General features: G+C 41.1%; 1 protein-coding gene across 1 annotated transcript in view; it reads left to right on the top strand.

Annotated features, from left to right (window-relative positions):
* LOC126162632 (uncharacterized) overlaps positions 1–22,163 on the top strand; it is a 321,328-nt gene that overhangs the window by 182,865 nt on the left and 116,300 nt on the right. The window contains exon 16 of the mRNA XM_049919260.1: positions 4,364–4,547. Within this exon, the coding sequence (XP_049775217.1) occupies positions 4,364–4,547 (184 nt within the window). The remainder of the gene's footprint in view (positions 1–4,363; positions 4,548–22,163) is intronic.

Genomic DNA, 22,163 nt, shown 5'->3' with positions numbered 1-22,163 from the left:
TATTCAAACACCAACATTCATGCATTACCTCTCACGAGGGACACAGCAGTGGTTGATAGCCTTCACTTAATGACCGAGAGTAGCAGCGCTTATGTACAGTTGTCCGTGCCAACAGACAAACAACACTGTGTGAAATAACAGCAGAAATTAACGTGGGACACATGACAGACATGCCCATTCAGACAGTGCAGCAAAATATGGTTTTGATGGGCTATGGCAGCAGACAACCAACGTGAGTACCTTTTCTTACATCATCTGCAGCACTCTCCTGGGCTTGGGACCATACCAGTTGGACCATAGATGACTGAAAACTGTGGCCTGGTCAGATGAGTCTCGATTTCAGTTGCTAAGAGCTGATGGTAGAGTTCAAGTATGGTGCAGAGCCCACAAAGCTATAGACCCAAGTTGTCAACAAGGCACTGTGCAAGCTAGTGGTGGCTCCATAATGGTGTGAGCTGTATTTACAATGAATGGACAGGATCCTCTGGTCCAACTGAACCAATCATTCACTATAAATGGTTATTAGTTAGTTACATGTTCCATTGGTCAGTCTTATGGTGACCATTATCCATTATGATGTGGACTGTGTCAAGTGCATAACAAATACACACATGAATCAAGATCTATTTTTTAAGCTTAAATTTTTTATTACATACACCTTCCCTTAAATGGCACAAAATGTGTATAACATACCTTTAGATTTATTTATTCCTATTCAAGAATTCATCTGTGGTATAGAAGGAGTTGTTGAGATATGATTTTGATTTACTTTTGAAACTATTACTGCTGTCTGTCTTTTATTTCATCTGGTAATTCATTACAGCAGCACATTTTACCCCATTCTGTGCCAAAGATAGGTTAAATGAGAGGATAGTGTAAGTCTTTCTTTCTTCTGGTATTAGAATCATTAATGTCACTGTTGTTTTTAAACTGGTCCATGTTGTTTAGAACAAATTTAATTGCTGATTAAAGATACTGAGCAGCTGTTGTAAGAATTCCTAACATTTGAAACAGATGCATACCAGATGTACGACTATGAGCCTCACACATTATTCGGACCACTTTCTTTTGAGCAGTGAACGCTTTTTCCTATGTGTTGAGTTACCCCAAAATAATATTCCGTATGACATCAGAGAGTAAAAGTATGCAAAGGATGTTAGCTTACTAATTTATATATCCTCAAAATTGGGAATTATTCTGATTGCAAAAGTTGCTGAACCTAGTTGCTTTAGGAGATCCAAAATGTGAATTTTCCAATTAAGACTCTCATCTATATGTACACCCAGAAACTTAGTACCCTCTACCCTGGCTACTGACTTCTGTTGATGTGTTATATTTATTGAAGGAATTGTACTCCTTGCTGTAGAAAATTGAATGTACTGTGTTTTTTCAAAGCACAGAGCAAGCCCATTCACAGAAAATCAATTAATAACTTTTCCAAAGACATTATTTGTATAATTTTCTATTGGAGCTTCTTACACTGGATTAATGATGATATTTATATCATCAGCAAACAGTGTCAATTTAGCTTCTTGTTTCAGATAAGAAGGAATGTCATTCATATACACTCCTGGAGATGGAAAAAAGAACACATTGACACCGGTGTGTCAGACCCACCATACTTGCTCCGGACACTGCGAGAGGGCTGTACAGGCAATGATCACACGCACGGCACAGCGGACACACCAGGAACCGCGGTGTTGGCCGTCGAATGGCACTAGCTGTGCAGCATTTGTGCACCACTGCCGTCAGTGTCAGCCAGTTTGCCGTGGCATACGGAGCTCCATCGCAGTCTTTAACACTGGTAGCATGCCGCGACAGCATAGACGTGAACCGTATGTGCAGTTGACGGACTTTGAGCGAGGGCGTATAGTGGGCATGCGGGAGGCCGGGTGGACGTACCGCCGAATTGCTCAACACGTGGGGCGTGAGGTCTCCACAGTACATCGATGTTGTCGTCAGTGGTCGGCGGAAGGTGCACGTGCCCGTCGACCTGGGACCGGACCGCAGCGACGCACGGATGCACGCCAAGACCGTAGGATCCTACGCAGTGCCGTAGGGGACCGCACCGCCACTTCCCAGCAAATTAGGGACACTGTTGCCCCTGGGGTATCGGCGAGGACCATTCGCAACCATCTCCATGAAGCTGGGCTACAGTCCCGCACACCGTTAGGCCGTCTTCCGCTCATGCCCCAACATCGTGCAGCCCGCCTCCAGTGGTGTCGCGACAGGCGTGAATGGAGGGACGAATGGAGACGTGTCGTCTTCAGCGATGAGAGTTGCTTCTGCCTTGGTGCCAATGATGGTCGTATGCGTGTTTGGCGCCGTGCAGGTGAGCGCCACAATCAGGACTGCATACGACCGAGGCACACAGGGCCAACACCTGGCATCATGGTGTGGGGAGCGATCTCCTACACTGGCCGTACACCACTGGTGATCATCGAGGTGACACTGAATAGTGCACGGTACATCCAAACCGTCATCGAACCCATCGTTCTACCATTCCTAGACCGGCAAGGGAACTTGCTGTTCCAACAGGACAATGCACGTCCGCATGTATCCCGTGCCACCCAACGTGCTCTAGAAGGTGTAAGTCAACTACCCTGGCCAGCAAGATCTCCGGATCTGTCCCCCATTGAGCATGTTTGGGACTGGATGAAGCGTCGTCTCACGTGGTCTGCACGTCCAGCACGAACACTGGTCCAACTGAGGCGCCAGGTGGAAATGGCATGGCAAGCCGTTCCACAGGACTACATCCAGCATCTCTACGATCGTCTCCATGGGAGAATAGCAGCCTGCATTGCTGCGAAAGGTGGATATACACTGTACTAGTGCCGACATTGTGCATGCTCTGTTGCCTGTGTCTATGTGCCTGTGGTTCTGTCAGTGTGATCATGTGATGTATCTGACCCCAGGAATTTGTCAATAAAGTTTCCCCTTCCTGGGACAATGAATTCACGGTGTTCTTATTTCAATTTCCAGGAGTGTATATTAAAAGCAGAAGGTGACCCATGATTGAACCCTGTGGAACACCTAATGTAATTTCACTCTATTTAGATGAAGTGGGAAACTTCCTTAAATAACTTAAACCATATAAAGAAACTTTTTGCTTCCTGTTCTGTAGATATGACTTAAACCAGCCATATGCTCTTCCATTTATACCATAGAATTGTAATTTCTGTAACATAATGCTATGATTCACACAGTCAAATGCTTTGGATAAGGCACAGAATATTCCTATTGGTGACATTTTACTATTTAAAGACTCTATTATATGGGCAGTACTTGGAGGCCATTTGCAGCCATTCATGGACTTCATGCTCCCAAACAATGATGGAATTTTTATGGATGGCAGTGCACCATCTCAGAACATTCTGGACAATTCAAGTGAATGATTTGGCTGTCCATATCTCCCAACATCAGTCCCAATGAACATTTGTGGGACATAATTGAGATGTCAGACCGTGCACAACATCCTGAACTGGCAACACTTTCACAATTACAGATGGCTATAGAGGCAGTTTGGCTCAATATTTCTGCAGGGGACTTCCAACGACTTGTTGAGTTGAGTTGCTGCACTATGCTGTGTGAAAGGTGGTCTGGCATGATATCAGGAGGTATCCCATGACTTCTATCACCTCAGTGTGTATTCATTGATGTTCTTTGTCATGATCAGTATTTCTCTTCTCCCAAAAATTAGGTCAGAACTTGAATAAAATATGAGCACCAAAATAAACCTTTACAGACACAGCAAGGGTTTCATATTAGTACATAAAGTTGTCAGACTGATGGGTTCATATGTGTTCTGCTACCTATCAGAGTATATTTAATCCCTTGTGGGTAATGTAGTGGGGTTTAAGACTGAATTAAAGAACTTTCTGTTGGGGAACCCCTTTTACTCTGTTGATGGGTACTGTTACAGACTCTCTCAAAATTAATGTATTAAGTTGTAATATAAGGAATTCTAATGGTCTAAGACTACATTGTACTGAATGTAGGTACAACGTACTGCTTGGAATTCTCTCTGCATCCCAGAGATCCCTCTTGCATATTCATGGAATATGATTCATGTAATGCAAATGATGATTTTGGTGACTGGAAAGACTGGCAGCCAGTCACAGTTTGGATGCTATATCAATATCAGAACAAGCAATATTTTATGAGACTGAAACAATGCCATATCTTTCAAGTTTATTTTTGCTTGTTTTATGTATTATCAAAATATGAACACAGTATTCAATACAGACCTATTTCATATAAAAATTATTTATTATCATTTGAACTTGTTTTGCATCTGCTTTATTTTATTTGTAAAGTGTTATTTGTCATTCAGTCACACATTTCTTTTACTTAATTTAACTAGGATAAATATACAAGTTCGAAGAATTGGAGGGGCTTATGGAAGTAAAATCTCACGCAGTGTACAAATTTCTGCTGCATGTGCTGTTGCGGCTTATCATCAGAACAGACCAGTCAGATTAATTCTGAACATAGAGACATGCATGGAGTCACTGGGAAAAAGATTTGATGTTGCTCTAGATTATGAGGTAAGTACATTTGACAGCAGAACTTAATAAACTGCACTCATAAGGAAAAATAAGAAATCAGGTTACGTCTTTGTGAAAAATATTTTTGTAAACAGTAGACATTTTATTAGGCACTGTACCTTATGATATTCTCCTTTCCCTATATTTCTTTTTTCAATGTTTTATAAATATTTTGGTTCTCTTGAGGCCTCCTTATAAAAATGTGATTTCATCACAGATTAAAAGCCTCTGACCAGTTTAAAAATACAAAAACTCACCCCTCATTATTTGTAGATATTCAAGTGATTATTACCACAAAATATCCCATATACAAATACACCAACAATTTGTATCAAATACTTTCATATTCTAAGTAAATCAGTTGTGAATCAACACTCAATATTTTGAGTATAACTGACAATTTACTGTCAATGTTCCTCTCAAGGGACTCCTGATAAACACTATGAGCACAGTCTCCAAACAATGAGTGTTTATTAACCATTTACATAAACAGAACTAAGATACTCTTTTACACAATGGTGCCACAAAAACTGAAACATCTGAGCAGTACTGCCAGGAACAACTAAACAGATTTTTATTTTTATTTTTTATTTTTATTTTATTTTATTTTTTTTTTTTACATGTCTAATTCCTTAGGACCAAATTGAGGAGCAAATCTCCAAGGTTATGGAACTTGTCAGTATATGGAATTACAACACAAAAGTAATAACAGATAAAATAAAATGTTTATGAACCCCAAAAAAAACAAGTCATAAGTTTATGTAAATGTAGTCAACAATATAACACAAGAATCAACTTAATTTTTTAAGGAATTCCTCAACAGAATAGGAGGAGTGACCTATGAGGAAATTATTCAGTTTAAATTTGAAAGTGCATGGATTACTGCTAAGATTTTTGAATTCTTGTGGTAGCTTATTGAAAGTGGATGCACTTTTGTGTCTGTGAGGTGTGTTCTATTTGTTCCAATTTTATGACAGTTGGCAAATAGCTTTTTCTCTTTTGTCACAATTCTGTGATTCCCCTGAGGCATACATCTTTTTTCATGAATAGAGGCACTGAATCATGACAAAGACGAATGATACAATTACATACATTAGCAAATGAAATAGAGTTCCTTAAGAGGAAAGAATGGAATGGTAATTTCCAAATATGTCATCATTTCTCTCAAGAAAAATGAAAATATTTGTGAGCATACGGCTAGATTTGTCATTGACTGATTTAGTGTCTACCATGGAGGTGCATGAATTGACTTATCACAATGTACAGTAACTGTTTTTTTATTGTATTCATCTAAGGAGCTAAACTCTTTACAAGGAAGTAACAAGCTTGTAGATTGACAACTCACCACCTCAGTATTTATAAAATGTACTTGAAATAAAACTGTTTTTTGTTGTTAAGGAAAGGAAAAACACAAGAACACTTGTAAAGATATTAAAAATTCTCTGAGGGCTTGGAATAATGCACCACTGACACCAGCGCCCATGGTGGCTGACACAGAAAGGTGATTGACAGCTGCACTGTAATGTTACTTATATATATACTTCTATGTTCATGGGCACACGACCCAACTAAACACTGCACTGCATTATACTGCAAGAGAACTGAAGCTCATTCACTACATTAACCCCTTCTGGGGAAGCAGAGTGCCTAGATAACAGTTCAGACCTATTTGCTGAGCACATCAACCTTGCCTGCAAGACTGTCATGGTCCACATGTGTTATCATCATTGTTGATATGGTGCTACACGATGTTGTCACTGCTCTTATCAGAGCAGGTATCATTGCATTCATTATCTTGTCAGCTAGGTCAGTCACTGTACGCAAGAGCACTCGTGACCACTCCATAACGCATATAGCAAGTTGTCAGGTGCAGTGTCAGTGTTGACCTTGTTTCTCAAGTGCCTGATATACTGCAATGGCTTCCAGTTGCCGATATCCTCCTGAGTTAAAACTTAAGGTTTCTTGAGATGCTGAGCCTCTATGAATTAATTCTGTCTTCAGCTTCTTATAGGAATTTGTTGTAGGTGATGATGTTATTACATCTTCAATCTCTACTGCATACTGATGGTCAGACTTTGTGCAATCTGTGGTGGTTCCAGCATAAAGCAAACTGGCCCCCAGTTGCTCAATCCGGAACATGGGGTTGTGTGACAAGAAGAGCAGTAAACACACAGAAAGTGTAGATGCTGACAGTTCTGTCACTTCCGGCATGTCAGTCATGGTAGAAAGCTTAACTTCTAGTTTGAGTTCTTCATATGCCATAGTACAGGCTAGATCATGTCAGGCTGGCTGCTTTTCCACCATCTGACCTTTAAATTTATAGTGTTGAGCTCTAGTCGGAACATTATATGAGCATAAACTCTCAAGTAAGGAATGAACAAAACTTTTGCATTGAACAGAAATGGGAACTATTAAGATGCAGTGGCTTTGAGAAGTTTCACAACATGTAGAGTCTTCCCTGAGATACAAAAATGAATCAATACCGTATGTAGTCCGTAACCAAGTAACTTGATGGGAATATGACTAAATCAAAAGACTAACAATAAGCACACTACTAAGACGATAAAACAGCTCCTCTGGCATCTGGTGCGAAAAATGTTTGATGCCCAAGATGTAAATAAACACATGTGACACTATATAGCATGACACTGCACATGAAAGATGTGAGTTGTTACACGTTAATGAAACTTCCAAGAAACAAAAGGCAGCACAATAAGGTACTTAAAGGAAAGTTATGTATTGGCACTGCTGTCTTATACACTGTGTAACTACAAAGTAAATTTTAGGAAGCTTTATGGAGATAAAAACTGTAGTATGTGAGGTTGGCTGCAGTGCAGGGAGATAATGAAATATAGGGTGTAAATAAATGTGTGGAAGTAAAAATTATTAATATACCGTAAATGTGTGGAAGTTCTTGTCAGTGACAGTCATGATACTTTAATTGATATTTTTGGGGACAGGTCTAGAAATGCGCAAAGTGAAGGGGACAAAGGGGTGGAGTGAAGAAGTGTGGATAGCAGGGCATAAATTCTTTGTGAATTTCATTCCTTGTACATTGCTGAACAGCAACTGAGCCTCGCAGATAGGTGTATCAATAATATATGCAAATGTCCACACTTGGCACAGGAAGTGTAGTTGGGCTCAAAGAATCTGGTTGGAGTAATTGGCAAATTGCTTGACATTTGAATATGAGCAATGCCGCTATTCAACAACTCTGGCAGGACTGGGTGAACCATGACTGAACACAGTGTCAAGGAGGAAGTGGTCAACAGAGAAGGACAACAAAGTTTGAGGTCTGAGCAATCGTAAGAGAGGCACACAGAACCCTGGATTCTTCTTTATTATTGATCTGACATGCAACTGGTGCTTCAGTGACCACAAGGGCGATTAATAGGTGGCTCACAGAAAGGGGACTGAGCTCACAGCACTCCACCCTCCAACTGCTGTTAACCTCCTTACACCAACAAACCTGTTTGAAGTGGTGTTGGGCATATTCAGCCTAGGATCTCAATGACTGGAGCAGAATTGTCCTCAGTGTAGAGTCCCCCTTTGAACTGATGCCCTGGTCAGAGACTGGATACCAACCTGACTGTTGTGTGGCATATGGTGTGACAACCAGGAGTAATGGGTTGGTCTGGAGTGCCATTTCATTTTGTAGCAGGAGCCTGTTGGTTGTCATCCATGGCACCCTTACAGTACAGCGGCACATCAATGATTATGTATGCTCCTTTTTGTTGCCTGTCACGACACGCCATCCTGGGCTTACATTTCAGTGAGATAATGCCTGCCTGCACATGATGGGAGTTTCTACTGCATGTCTTTGTCTTTGACAAAGCCTGCCTTGCCCAACAAAATTGTCAGATCTCTCTCCAGTTGAGAGCTTTTGGAGAATTGTAGTCATGGTCCTTCTACCAGCTCAGGATTTTGATGCTCTAATGTGGTAATCAGACAGAATTTGGCACAGTATCCCTCAGCAGGTCATCCAACAACTTTGTCAGCCAGTGCCAAGCCAAATAATTGCTTTCATAAGGGCCAGAGATGGACCAACAGATTATTGACTTTCACCATATGTGAAGTTCTTTCTCTTGATTAAGTCACCCACATTTTCTGAAATTGTAATCATTTGTTTGTCAGTGCATGTACTCCACATTCAGATAATTTCTTCATAGTGTAATCATGATTCTCTTTTCTGCACCCCTTAGAGTGTATGTTAATATTTCATTCAGTTCTATTCATCGATAGAGCATGCTTGTATACCTCTTTCGAAGCTTTTATTAGTGGTTGTCACCTCTCTCTCTCCTTTTCTTGTGTCTTCACATCCTCTGTTACTTCCACCTGATATGAGTTCCATGAGCCTTAAAAGAATTCTGATATAGGTCATAAGCAACATCTTTTATAGAAAAATTTAGGTTTTATTTGTACCTTGTCAGTGTAACTAATATCTCAATTTGGGATGCTGTGATCATTCGTATTCATAGCTCTGTGCATTGGTACACTTACGTATTTTCATGGAACAATGAGATGTGGTGCCAGTGCCTCAGGTGCTGCATTTTTGTGCTTGCATTCTGGTCAGGGTGCTGAATTCTCCAACATGCTTGACGTTCCTTATGATCTTTTTTGTCTCAAAATTATTTTCAGGTACTAGAAGAGTTAGAGTATTTACACTCCTGGAAATTGAAATAAGAACACCGTGAATTCATTGTCCCAGGAAGGGGAAACTTTATTGACACATTCCTGAGGTCAGATACATCACATGATCACACTGACAGAACCACAGGCACATAGACACAGGCAACAGAGCATGCACAATGTCGGCACTAGTACAGTGTATATCCACCTTTCGCAGCAATGCAGGCTGCTATTCTCCCATGGAGATGATCGTAGAGATGCTGGATGTAGTCCTGTGGAACGGCTTGCCATGCCATTTCCACCTGGCGCCTCAGTTGGACCAGCTTCGTGCTGGACGTGCAGACCGCGTGAGACGATGCTTCATCCAGTCCCAAACATGCTCAATGGGGGACAGATCCGGAGATCTTGCTGGCCAGGATAGTTGACTTACACCTTCTAGAGCACGTTGGGTGGCACGGGATACATGCGGACGTGCATTGTCCTGTTGGAACAGCAAGTTCCCTTGCCGGTCTAGGAATGGTAGAACGATGGGTTCGATGATGGTTTGGATGTACCGTGCACTATTCAGTGTCCCCTCGACGATCACCAGTGGTGTACGGCCAGTGTAGGAGATCGCTCCCCACACCATGATGCCGGGTGATGGCCCTGTGTGCCTCGGTCGTATGCAGTCCTGATTGTGGCGCTCACCTGCACGGCGCCAAACACACATACGACCATCATTGGAACCAAGGCAGAAGCGACTCTCATCGCTGAAGACGACACGTCTCCATTCGTCCCTCCATTCACGCCTGTCGCGACACCACTGGAGGCGGGCTGCACGATGTTGGGGCATGAGCGGAAGACGGCCTAACGGTGTGCGGGACCGTAGCCCAGCTTCATGGAGATGGTTGCGAATGGTCCTCACCGATACCCCAGGAGCAACAGTGTCCCTAATTTACTGGGAAGTGGCGGTGCGGTCCCCTACGGCACTGCGTAGGATCCTACGGTCTTGGCGTGCATCCGTGCGTCGCTGCGGTCCGGTCCCAGGTCGACGGGCACGTGCACCTTCCGCCGACCACTGGCGACAACATCGATGTACTGTGGAGACCTCATGCCCCACGTGTTGAGCAATTCGGCGGTACGTCCACCCGGCCTCCCGCATGCCCACTATACGCCCTCGCTCAAAGTCCGTCAACTGCACATACGGTTCATGTCCACGCTGTCGCGGCATGCTACCAGTGTTAAAGACTGCGATGGAGCTCCGTATGCCACGGCAAACTGGCTGACACTGACGGTGGCGGTGCACAAATGCTGCGCAGCTAGCGCCATTCGACGGCCAACACCGCGGTTCCTGGTGTGTCCGCTGTGCCGTGCGTGTGATCATTGCTTGTACATCCCTCTCGCAGTGTCCGGAGCAAGTATGGTGGGTCTGACACACCGGTGTCAATGTGTTCTTTTTTCCATTTCCAGGAGTGTGTTTAGTATGTATATACTAATTAAATTCATGTGTTGTGTGTCTTTATTGCATAGACATATGAAAAAGGTGAAAGATTCAATACATTAAAACCTTCTCAATATGCAGTCCCTAACTAGATTACTGTAGATTTTATGCTTGTGCTATGTAATGAAGCACATGAAAGCTGTTTCATTCTTTGCAACTCAGCTTTTTTGAAACTTCATTTTTGAGTTTGTGGAAAACTATGAAATATAACAAAGGACTACTGATATAGGTAAATCAATTAGTAACAATGTTGTATATTGTACATTCAAATGCTATCTGTCAAGAGGTGACATTCCATTAGTAGCACTGACATTTGACAGAAAATCCAATATAGTGATCTGATAGTAAAAGAGGCAAAGTTTCAAAAATTTTACGCAGTGTGAAATTTATCATTTTTCCTGGTGAATTAAATGTTCAAAGAGATATTAGCATTGCAGCCAGTTGTCATAAATTTCACTTGGCGATATTTCAGCTGGACACAGGCCAGTTATCTTCAGGTGATTCATCGAAGACTGATGAAGAAGTTCTCCACTCTGGTGTATATAGCACTCTGAGAGTATTGTCATGAATGTGCAGGAATACTCTCAGCACACTACATAGGAAGAAGCAGAGAATGTCTTTGTCAGTCTTTGATGGGTGACCTGAAGATGACTGCCAAGTGGCCAGTCATAATATCTTGGAGTGAAGTTTACGATGACTGGATGCAATCCCGAAATCTCTTCAGACAATTCTACCCAAGTTAATCACATAATAAGGATATCAGGCACAACCTGCTGTATGAGTTAACTCCACAGAAGACATGGTGAGCTTCAGCTGCTGTGGAATCCCTCCACTGTTGAAGGGTTATTCTATAGCTCAAGGATTTTGCAGTTTAATGTTTCATGAAGTTTACAATTTAACGTTTCTCTAAACCTCACTGTGATGATATGTTATCATCACCAGACTGGCTCTTACTGCATATTAACCAGATAATATTTGCTCATAGTTAACTATATGTTACTTAAAATTCCTGAGATTAGAACTTGCAAGAGTTTGGTTGATGTGTGTTTTACCAGTGAACTATGCATCTGCCCTGTTCTAGTTGTTCAACTCCTGACTAGAAGAAATCTTCTTAAATCTTGATTCGACACCAGCATCTATTAAAACAGTATTCTGACAGCTTATAGTTACAATAGCATTTTACTGAATTTGACCGTACACAAGACAAGACATTAGTGTACTCCTTTATGTTAACTGAGATCCAGTTCAGATTATGACAGTCAACCAATTAAACAAAAACTGCTATTACAAAAAGGTTCAGTATACACTCCTGGAAATTGAAATAAGAACACCGTGAATTCATTGTCCCAGGAAGGGGAAACTTTATTGACACATTCCTGGGGTCAGATACATCACATGATCACACTGACAGAACCACAGGCACATAGACACAGGCAACAGAGCATGCACAATGACGGCACTAGTACAGTGTATATCCACCTTTCGCAGCAATGCAGGCTGCTATTCTCCCATGGAGACGATCGTAGAGATGCTGGATGTAGTCCTGTGGAACGGCTTGCCATGCCATTTCCACCTGGCGCCTCAGTTGGACCAGCGTTCGTGCTGGACGTGCAGACCGCGTGAGACGACGCTTCATCCAGTCCCAAACATGCTCAATGGGGTACAGATCCGGAGATCTTGCTGGCCAGGGTAGTTGACTTACACCTTCTAGAGCACGTTGGGTGGCACGGGATACATGCTGACGTGCATTGTCCTGTTGGAACAGCAAGTTCCCTTGCCGGTCTAGGAATGGTAGAACGATGGTTTCGATGACGGTTTGGATGTACCGTGCACTATTCAGTGTCCCCTCGACGATCACCAGGCCTCGGTCGTATGCAGTCCTGATTGTGGCGCTCACCTGCACGGCGCAAAACACGCATACAACCATCATTGGCACCAAGGCAGAAGCGACTCTCATCGCTGAAGACGACACGTCTCCATTCGTCCCTCCATTCACGCCTGTCGCGACACCACTGGAGGCGGGCTGCACGATGTTGGGGCGTGAGCGGAAGACGGCCTAACAGTGTGCGGGACCGTAGCCTAGCTTCATGGAGACGGTTGCGAATGGTCCTCACCGATACCCCAGGAGCAACAGTGTCCCTAATTTGCTGGGAAGTGGCGGTGCAGTCCCCTACGGCACTGCGTAGGATCCTACGGTCTTGGCGTGCATCCGTGCGTCGCTGCGGTCCGGTCCCAGGTCGACGGGCACGTGCACCTTCCGCCGACCACTGGCGACAACATCGATGTACTGTGGAGACCTCACGCCCCACGTGTTGAGCAATTCGGCGGTACGTCCACCCGGCCTCCCGCATGCCCACTATACGCCCTCGCTCAAAGTCCGTCAACTGCACATACGGTTCACGTCCACGCTGTCGTGGCATGCTACCAGTGTTAAAGACTGCGATGGAGCTCCGTATGCCACGGCAAACTGGCTGACACTGACGGCGGCGGTGCACAAATGCTGCGCAGCTAGCGCCATTCGACGGCCAACACCGCGGTTCCTGGTGTGTCCGCTGTGCCGTGCGTGTGATCATTGCTTGTACAGCCCTCTCGCAGTGTCCGGAGCAAGTATGGTGGGTCTGACACACCGGTGTTAATGTGTTCTTTTTTCCATTTCCAGGAGTGTATGTCGACATTTGTGGTGCATTGTTATGTAGTGTTGCACCATGTGCGCCGTGTGCATTTATTTACAAACACCGCGCTGTCCAACATTTTTTGCCACACAACAGATACACTGTGTTTTATATACTTGTCTTTTAGAGATGTTATTCTTCGTTTATGCTTTTTATATTTTGTACCTCACATGCACATAAAGATTTGGCATAGTTATGAGATAACTCTGATGTTTTGTTCCCTGCATGTTAACTGATACTGAATTGCCAGATCAGAACAATTGAACAAGCTGTGTATTTTTCACTGTCTTCTGTGGCTGTGGTCAATAAAGCTACTTTAATTGTTTGAGGGAGTTTTTGTGTAGTCTGGTTCCATCATATCAAGTACACACAAGGTCTGATGGTCAAATGACAGTCTGCACAGCTTGTACTGGCATCGTTTTTGTTGTATATTATGTTCGAGTCATTGCTATTCATTGGGGTAGTGCACAGTGCAGCAGTCTCTTCAACATTGGTGCTACAATTTTTGTCACCTCACAAAGTATGTAAGGAATATCTCATGCAAATTAATAGATTAAGCACAACAGACCGCACTCCACACTAAACTGCCATACATAGTAAAGATAGTTCTGACTCTCAAAATGACTTTTCTACTCAACTTTACCAAAACACACAACTATGTACACTTGCTCATTTATATATCATGTTAGCACAGGATTTTGCTATTAATCAGATGCAGAAAATCTTGTAGCCTTTCAAAATAACAGTCCTTACTGTGAAAATGAATGGTAGAGGGAACAGCTGTAGTTACTTTTATGTTCCTTAAATAGAATGTTTGCTTAAGACAGTGTGTTGTATTCAGTGTATCAAATTATCTGAAACATATCTTATCTGTGATTTCTTGATAACCCTCAGTAGCTCATCATCAAAAGTCCATTGTTCTCCTGTAATGTGGTTTCATAATGAGCTTTTAAGTAGGCTAATGGACATAATACAGTATTTTGTTAACATGACTGCTTCTCTCATTTATTATCATTAATGATTGCATTATGATCAGTGTAATCTCTCACATAGAATATTGATTACAGATAGATACTTCCAATAAACTGCAGAACACTTGGACAGTGGCCAGATTTCATCACAATGGTGGTTTTGTTTGCGTAGTCACTCAACACAATTGACATTCATACTGGTGATAGCAGCAATGATGATTACACAAATTGATGTAGAAATGTTAAATGAGTGAAAGTTAGGCTCTGACTTTTTGCACATGATTTCAGATGCTGATGAATAGATGTTATTTGTGTAGATTCTAGCCAGAACTTCTTACACATAGATATTATAATGATGACATCCAGGCATGGACTTTCACACATGTTAGTTACTATGTGATGTGCATGCGATTGAGTATGTGTATGGGATGTTACCTGTGGAATCTGAGGAACTTTTACATTTTAGCCAACTGACATAGAGATGTTGACTTGTACAGACTTTTATACTGAGATGTTAATACAAGTTCCATCACAGAGCTGTTATCTGGGCGATGGCTAAGGATGAACTGAGGATTTTCAGTTTTCTTATCAAATCATCATTTTTTTTATTTTTTATTCCAGGTCATACCGATCTGTTTGAGTCCACATATACACCCAGTTCTAAGGCTGGAAGTAAACTAACATCTTTATTTTCTCTGCTTTAAAATCATATTTGTATTATCAGTGTATAAACTTGCAATAGTAAGATTATTATTTTATCAGCATATTAGAGATGTTTGAGTGGCAATACACTGCTGGAAAAAATTGCTCTTGAGGACAAGGTCATTTCATTGACAACTAAGGTGACAGATAGTTCATCATTGTAGAAGTATATGATAGCAAATTCAGACCAAATGAAGCATGTGTCATAATTAGGAGTACCCAACAGTTGCTTCAGTATGCAGTGTGCTCCACCTCTGGCAGCAATGGAAGCATGTATTCTTGCATGCAAATTATCATAAAGTACTGAATGGCACACTGTGATAGAGTGTCCAAAGCATCATATGCCTTTCGTTTGAATTCAGCAATGTGTCTTGCTATACATGCTCATTTGGTGATAGATGTGGAGATCTTGCTGGCTAGTTATTGTACAACATGAAGAGCACGTTGTATTGTGTCAGTCATATGTAGATGTGCATGTTGCGCTGAAAAAGTACAGACCACTGTTAAAAGCAGTGACACACAACCGACATATTGTGCCTGACATGTGCAGCATCCAGCTTCTTGCAGGCCCACAGTGTTAACCCCCTTTCAAATGGCTATAGTGTTGTACTAGAGTATGTACTTGTTATTGGGGCATGGTTGTACCCTCGAATAAATGTTGCAAATAATGTTCACCTCTAAACTTGGCACAATTATTGCCAGCAGATTCAAAATGGAGGGTGCACAGGCAGGCCTCCTTAGTACCATCTGATCACAGATGACTGTGACAGATAGATCACTAACACTAAATCCCCTCAATATACGTATATTATACCCTGGCGTCACTGAACACAGTCTTTAAGAGAGCTGCATATATTTTCAGCAATGCAGTAACCATTAATTATCCTGATAAATATAGAGTGATTTCATGCATGGGTGTTCTTATTCATTAAATCACATACTATGTTGTGTAACATAGTAGTAGAGCTATATGCTGAGTTACGGTGTTCAGCGTTCTGTCACAGAACTGAGCACCTGAAAGTTCATAGCAGTGTAGTAAGTTTTTCAAACCCAGTGCCACACTGTCTCTCATTCGTTATTTTATACGCCAGGTAAACACAATATCTGTACTGTGCAAACCACATTCAATGTGATTTTCTTGCGCAGACATTTCACTTTCATGTTCAGACATGTGACTGCATATTCATTACATTGGAGATTCAGCATATCAGGCAAATGTCCACTGATATCATTTCATGACATTGCATTTTCATGTTTTTCAACCTCATCTGTCAATTCATTTCTTTTCAGTACATTTAATTCATTTCCCCATGTTGGTGTCAGCCATGATCTACCACTGACTCCATTCTCCCAGTGGAGCTATTTCTACACTTTCTGTGGGAGAACATCTGGCAGTAGTGTTTGGAAGTCATAGGTGGAAACAACAGTGATAATGGCAGTTCAAGCTTAGGCCTCAACGGAGGCTCCAACAGCCTAATAGTGAAGGTGAATGGCTAAAAATAAGCAAGAAATCCAGGTTTGAGTCCAGGCTTGACACAAAATTCTAATTATGAAGACAATATTTTGAGATGGTTTGCGTGCACCCATTTTTACAGGTGGGTGTGTCACCACTATATATTCAAGCTTCTAATTATTTTTGCATTGAGTTTTTGACTGATTACAGATACAGCTGAATGTTTATTTTACAAAGTCAGCAGTGTATCTAATAACCGTCTTACAAGGAACCCCTTGAGTGTGAGGTCACAAGTTCAGTCTTTAGTAAGGCTCATTTGAAAGTGTTGTGTTAAGAACTATGACAGGAAAAATGTTAGCTGGTAATGGCTCACAATGTGCATCAGGAGGGCAACAGAAAATGAGTGTCTGGGAAGTGCAGTGATCAACCTTCTATGAGACGTATGTATTGCACTTCACAAAATGAACTTCGTTGGCATTCACGAAATTTTCAAAACCACCCATTAACCTGCATCCACAAACACTGAATGAAAAATGTTGTGCCACAGTCATTAGAAAGGAAAGGAACATCAAGATTGAAGATGAACTCCTTGGGAGTTACAAACTGTGCAGGATGTTCAGTTAGGTATCCGCTCTTAAAGAATGCATATAGAATCATATTAGTGTAACAGGGCGATGAAAATTGATGGAATGTGATGGTATGCAGCCAAATGCAAAACAGATGATGATGATGATGTTTGGTTTGTGGGGCACTCAACTGCGCAGTTAACAGCGCCCATACAAATTCCCAACCTTTGCTAAGTCCAATCTCGCCACTTTTATGAATGATGCTGAAATGATGAGGACAACACAAACACCCAATCATCTCAAGGCAGGTGAAAATCCCTGACCCCACCAGGAATCTTACCTGGGACCCTGTGCTTGAAAAGGGAACACGCGACCACGAGACCATGAGCTGCGGACGAATGCAAAACAGTCTGTTGTGGAGCTTATTGTGGAACTTACTATCCTTTAAGGCTTAGGTGAAGGTAGTGTGATAATATGTGTTGTAGGCACAGAAAAAATAAACATTCAGACCAGGAATCAAGCAAAAGCAAGTTATTTTGACCAGATATATGCCAAAAACAGTGCTCATATTGTAGCTGAAGTTCTCTTGCTTGCTGTGATGTAAATATTACCTATGTCCTTGCAAGATCATGTTCATGAGAGAGAATTGTAGGGGACAGAGCACCTCCAACTTCTCACAGCACAATAAATAACTTTCCTGAAAATTTACCATCCAGATTAATGATCATTATAATTATATACTGATGTTTGTTGATCGCGATGCAACTCTCTTGGTGCCTCTAATTTCTAGGGTTCCTTTCCTGAGCATTTCCTCTTTAAATCCTGATGGTTAGAGTTGAAAACAAATTCCTTACTGAATGATGAAATAAGTTTGTTTCTCCCATCAACAAATTTTCAAGCTGCTCCAATAGTTTTCTGTGCATCATCAAGTTGACACTTTGTTTGAAATTTCATTATCCTATGCTTCCAGTTCTGTAACATTGTTTGCTGGTATGCAGTCATCCACTGCTAGTCTTAAAATCACTGTGACCTATGTTGTGCACAATTTGATGTGCAAATGTAGTATGCCATTATCATGCACATCCTGTGAATTGTCTCAAGCATCCTTGAAACACTCAGACACCAGTTTTTCTTATGCACTATGTGGTCATATTGCTGCAGAATTATTCAAAATCTATTCATAAGTTTTTTTTTTTTTTTTTTTTTTTCATATTGCTGCAGAATTATTCAAAATCTATTCATAAGTTTTTTTTTTTTTTTTTTTTTTTTTTTTTTACTATGCTGCAGATGATCAACCATGTACATAATTATGTTTAGTACCTACTCCGTGGACAACAACAGTTCTTTACTATATTTCACTGGAGATGGGATTTGTGGCTCCCTGTCTGACAAGGATGGTGAATAACATGGCTCAACATCTGTTTCCATATCACTTTCACTTATTAAGCATGTATTGTAATCACTGTACTTTTCAAGTCCATTGTCCACACAGTTGAGTGTATATGACACCACACATTCCACTGACACTAACATTTTATCTGTCAATTCTTTCTCACTCTGTGAAATTCCTTGTGTTCCTTTCTGACGAAGTCTCAGCTTTGGCAACTGTTGTTGTAAATGAAATACTCTGTGAAATTCCTTCCATTCCTTTCTGATGAAGTGACAACTTTGGCAACTGTTGTTGAAGATGAAATGCAATGCTTGCATTTTTTATCATTGCTATTGATCTATTGTGTATCAACACCACTAGTACTGCAACATTTTTGTGAGTTACTTGTCGACTAAGTATTTCAGCTACCTCACAGTTGGATTTTTCCAGTCCTGCCCCTGTTGCTATTAGTAGCCAATATTGTTGTTGCATGATAGACAATATGTGGGGCACCAAGTGCTGTAAACATCATTGATGTTTTGCAACCTCACACTCAAATGGTACCTTGTTAGAAACGCTATGATAGAAAAACAGTTTCTAGTTACATGATGAGTTTGTTATCTCCTTGAAGGTTGTTGTTTTTAAACTAATTTCTGTTGATGGAGTAAAAAATGTCTGCTAGAGTAAATCTTATGCATCTGTATTACATTGTTTACTAGCACGTGCAATGATTGTTGTCACTGTGAGGAAAGAACTGTTTCAATAAGTGTTTAATGATTTCAGCCTATCATGATTTCCGCTGCAGCTATTTTCTGGGAGCTAGTTAGCTATATAATCCATGGGTCACTGGACACAATATATCATGATGACATGGGAGATATGATACTGCGTGAAGAGTTTGACAGAGCACTGAAAGACCTAAGTCGAAACAAGGCCCCGGGAATAGACAACATTCCATTAGAACTACTGACAGCCTTGGGAGAGCCAGTCCTGACAAAACTCTACCATCTGGTGAGCAAGATGTATGAGACAGGCGAAATTCCCTCAGACTTCAAGAAGAATATAAAAATTCCAATCCCAAAGAAAGCAGGTGTTGACAGATGTGAAAATTACCGAACTATCAGTTTAATAAGTCACAGTTGCAAAATACTAACGCGAATTCTTTACAGACGAATGGAGAAACTGGTAGAAGCCGACCTAGGCGAAGATCAGTTTGGATTCCGTAGAAATGTTGGAACACGTGAGGCAATACTGACCCTACGACTTATGTTAGAAGAAAGATTAAGGAAAGGCAAACCTACATTTCTAGCATTTGTAGACTTAGAGAAAGCTTTTGACAATGTTGACTGGAATACTCTCTTTCAAATTCTAAAGGTGGCAGGCGTAGAATACAGGTAGCGAAGGCTATTTACAATTTGTAGAGAAAGCAGATGGCAGTCGAGGGACATGAAAGGGAAGCAGTGGTTGGGAAGGGAGTGAGACAGGGTTGTAGCCTCTCCCCAATGCTATTCAATCTGTATATTGAGCAGGCAGTAAAGGAAATGAAAGAAAAGTTTGGAGTAGGTATTAAAATCCACGGAGAAGAAATAAAAACTTTGAGGTTCGCCGATGACATTGTAATTCTGTCAGAGACAGCAAAGGACTTGGCAGAGCAGTTGAACATAATGGACAGTGTCTTGAAAGGAGGGTATAAGATGAACATCAACGAAAGCAAAATGAGGATAATGGAATGTAGTCGAATTAAATCGAGTGATGCTGCGGGAATTAGATTAGGAAATGAGACACTTAAAGTAGTAAAGGAGTTTTGCTATTTGGGGAGCAAAATAACTGATGATGGTCAAAGTAGAGAGGATATAAAATGTAGACTGGCAATGGCAAGGAAAGCGTTTCTGAAGAAGAGAAATTTGTTAAAATCAAGTATTGATTTAAGTGTCAGTAAGTCGTTTCTGAAAGTATTTGTATGGAGTGTAGCCATGTATGGAAGTGAAACACGGACGATAAATACTTTAGACAAGAAGAGAATAGAAGCTTTTGAAATGTGGTGCTACAGAAGAATGCTGATGATTAGATGGGTAGATCACATAACTAATGAGGAGGTATTGAATAGAATTGGGGAGAAGAGGAGTTTGTGGCACAACTTGACTAGAAGAAGGGATCAGTTGGTAGGACATGTTCTGAGGCATCAAGGGATCACCAATTTAATTTTGGAGGGCAGCATGGAGGGTAAAAATCGTAGAGGGAGACCAAGAGATGAATACACAAGCAGATTCAGAAGGATGTAGGCTGCAGTAGGTACTGGGAGATGAAGAGGCTTGCACAGGATAGAGTAGCATGGAGAGCTGCATCAAACCAGTGTCAGGACTGAAGACCACAACAACAACATGGGTCAAGTCTGTTTACAGGATATTGACTTATGTGATAATGTTTCCTGACCATTTACAGACGAAGTCTTTGAATATTTAGTTTAATAACACAAGCAACTTTGTGAAATTTTTGCAATAATAAGATGCAAGTTTTAAAATAAAACCCTTCTACGGAATCAAATGAGTTGCCCAGTAGGAATTTTTTAAGCTTCCTTTCAAATTTAGCTTTGCTGTTTATCAGTATATCATGACTAAATGATCAAAGATTTTGGTAGCAGTGTTATATCCTCTTTTCTAACTAAATTCATTCTTAATGAAGAGTAATGAAGGTCATTTTTTTCTTATAGTATTATAACCATAGACGTCTGTGTTACTCCTGAGCTGTAATGGATTGTTTACAATAAATTTCACAAGAGAAAATAAGTGCTGTAATTCTCTAGTAATCAGGTATTTTATACCTAATTCCGTCATGAGTTCTCTTGAAGGTACACTTTCGGGCAGTGAAGCATTCAATTTGCAAGTCTGCTCTGATACTCCATAAGCTTGTATTTTTTTTCATTGAACAGCAATACAGGATGGTGTCAAATGTCTTACCGAAACCAAGGAACATGGCATCAACCTGAGCGCTGTTGTCCACTATGCCATGGATCTCGTGGAGGAACAGAGCAAGCTGAGTTTTGCAGGATGTCTGTTTGTAGCATCTTTGTTGATTTTTATAGTGGAGATGTTCGTTTCCCAAAAAATCATAGTTCTTCAGCATAAAACATATCAAACAATACTTCCTAGTAGATTAAAACTGTGTCCTGGACCGAGACTCGAACATATTCCATAAATCTACAACAGATCGATGTCAACGATATAGGACTATAATTGTGTGGAGCTGTCTTACGGCCTTTCTTAAAAACGGGAATGACCTACACTTTTTTCCAGTTGTTAGGTACCTTTCATTACTCCAGTAATCTATGATAAATTACTGTTAGAATAGGAGCAAGTTCTTTCACATAATCTTTATAGAATCTTATAAGTATCTCATCTGGTCCTGATGCCTTTCCACTACTATGTGATTGTAGCTGCTTTTCAATTCTGCAATCAGTTATCTGAATATCTGCCATTTCGATGTTTGCATGATGATTGAAAGGAGGGACAGTGTTACGATCTTCCGCGGTGAAGCAACTTTGGAAGACTGAATTCAGTATTTCATTTTGGAAGACAGAATTCAATATTTCGGCCTTCTCTCTGTTATCTTCTGCTTTGGTGCTGGTGTGGTCACTTAGAGAATGAATAGATGATTTTGACCCACTTACTGATTTTACATATGACGAAAATCTCTTAGGGTTTTTACTCAGGTCGATTGACAATATCTTACTTTCAAAATCATTGAACACTTCTCTCATTTCTCTCCTTACGCACA

Source organism: Schistocerca cancellata, chromosome 2, assembly GCF_023864275.1.
Source record: "Schistocerca cancellata isolate TAMUIC-IGC-003103 chromosome 2, iqSchCanc2.1, whole genome shotgun sequence".
NCBI classification, from domain to species: Eukaryota; Metazoa; Arthropoda; class Insecta; order Orthoptera; family Acrididae; genus Schistocerca; species Schistocerca cancellata.
This window is presented reverse-complemented; position numbering and strand designations above follow the sequence as displayed.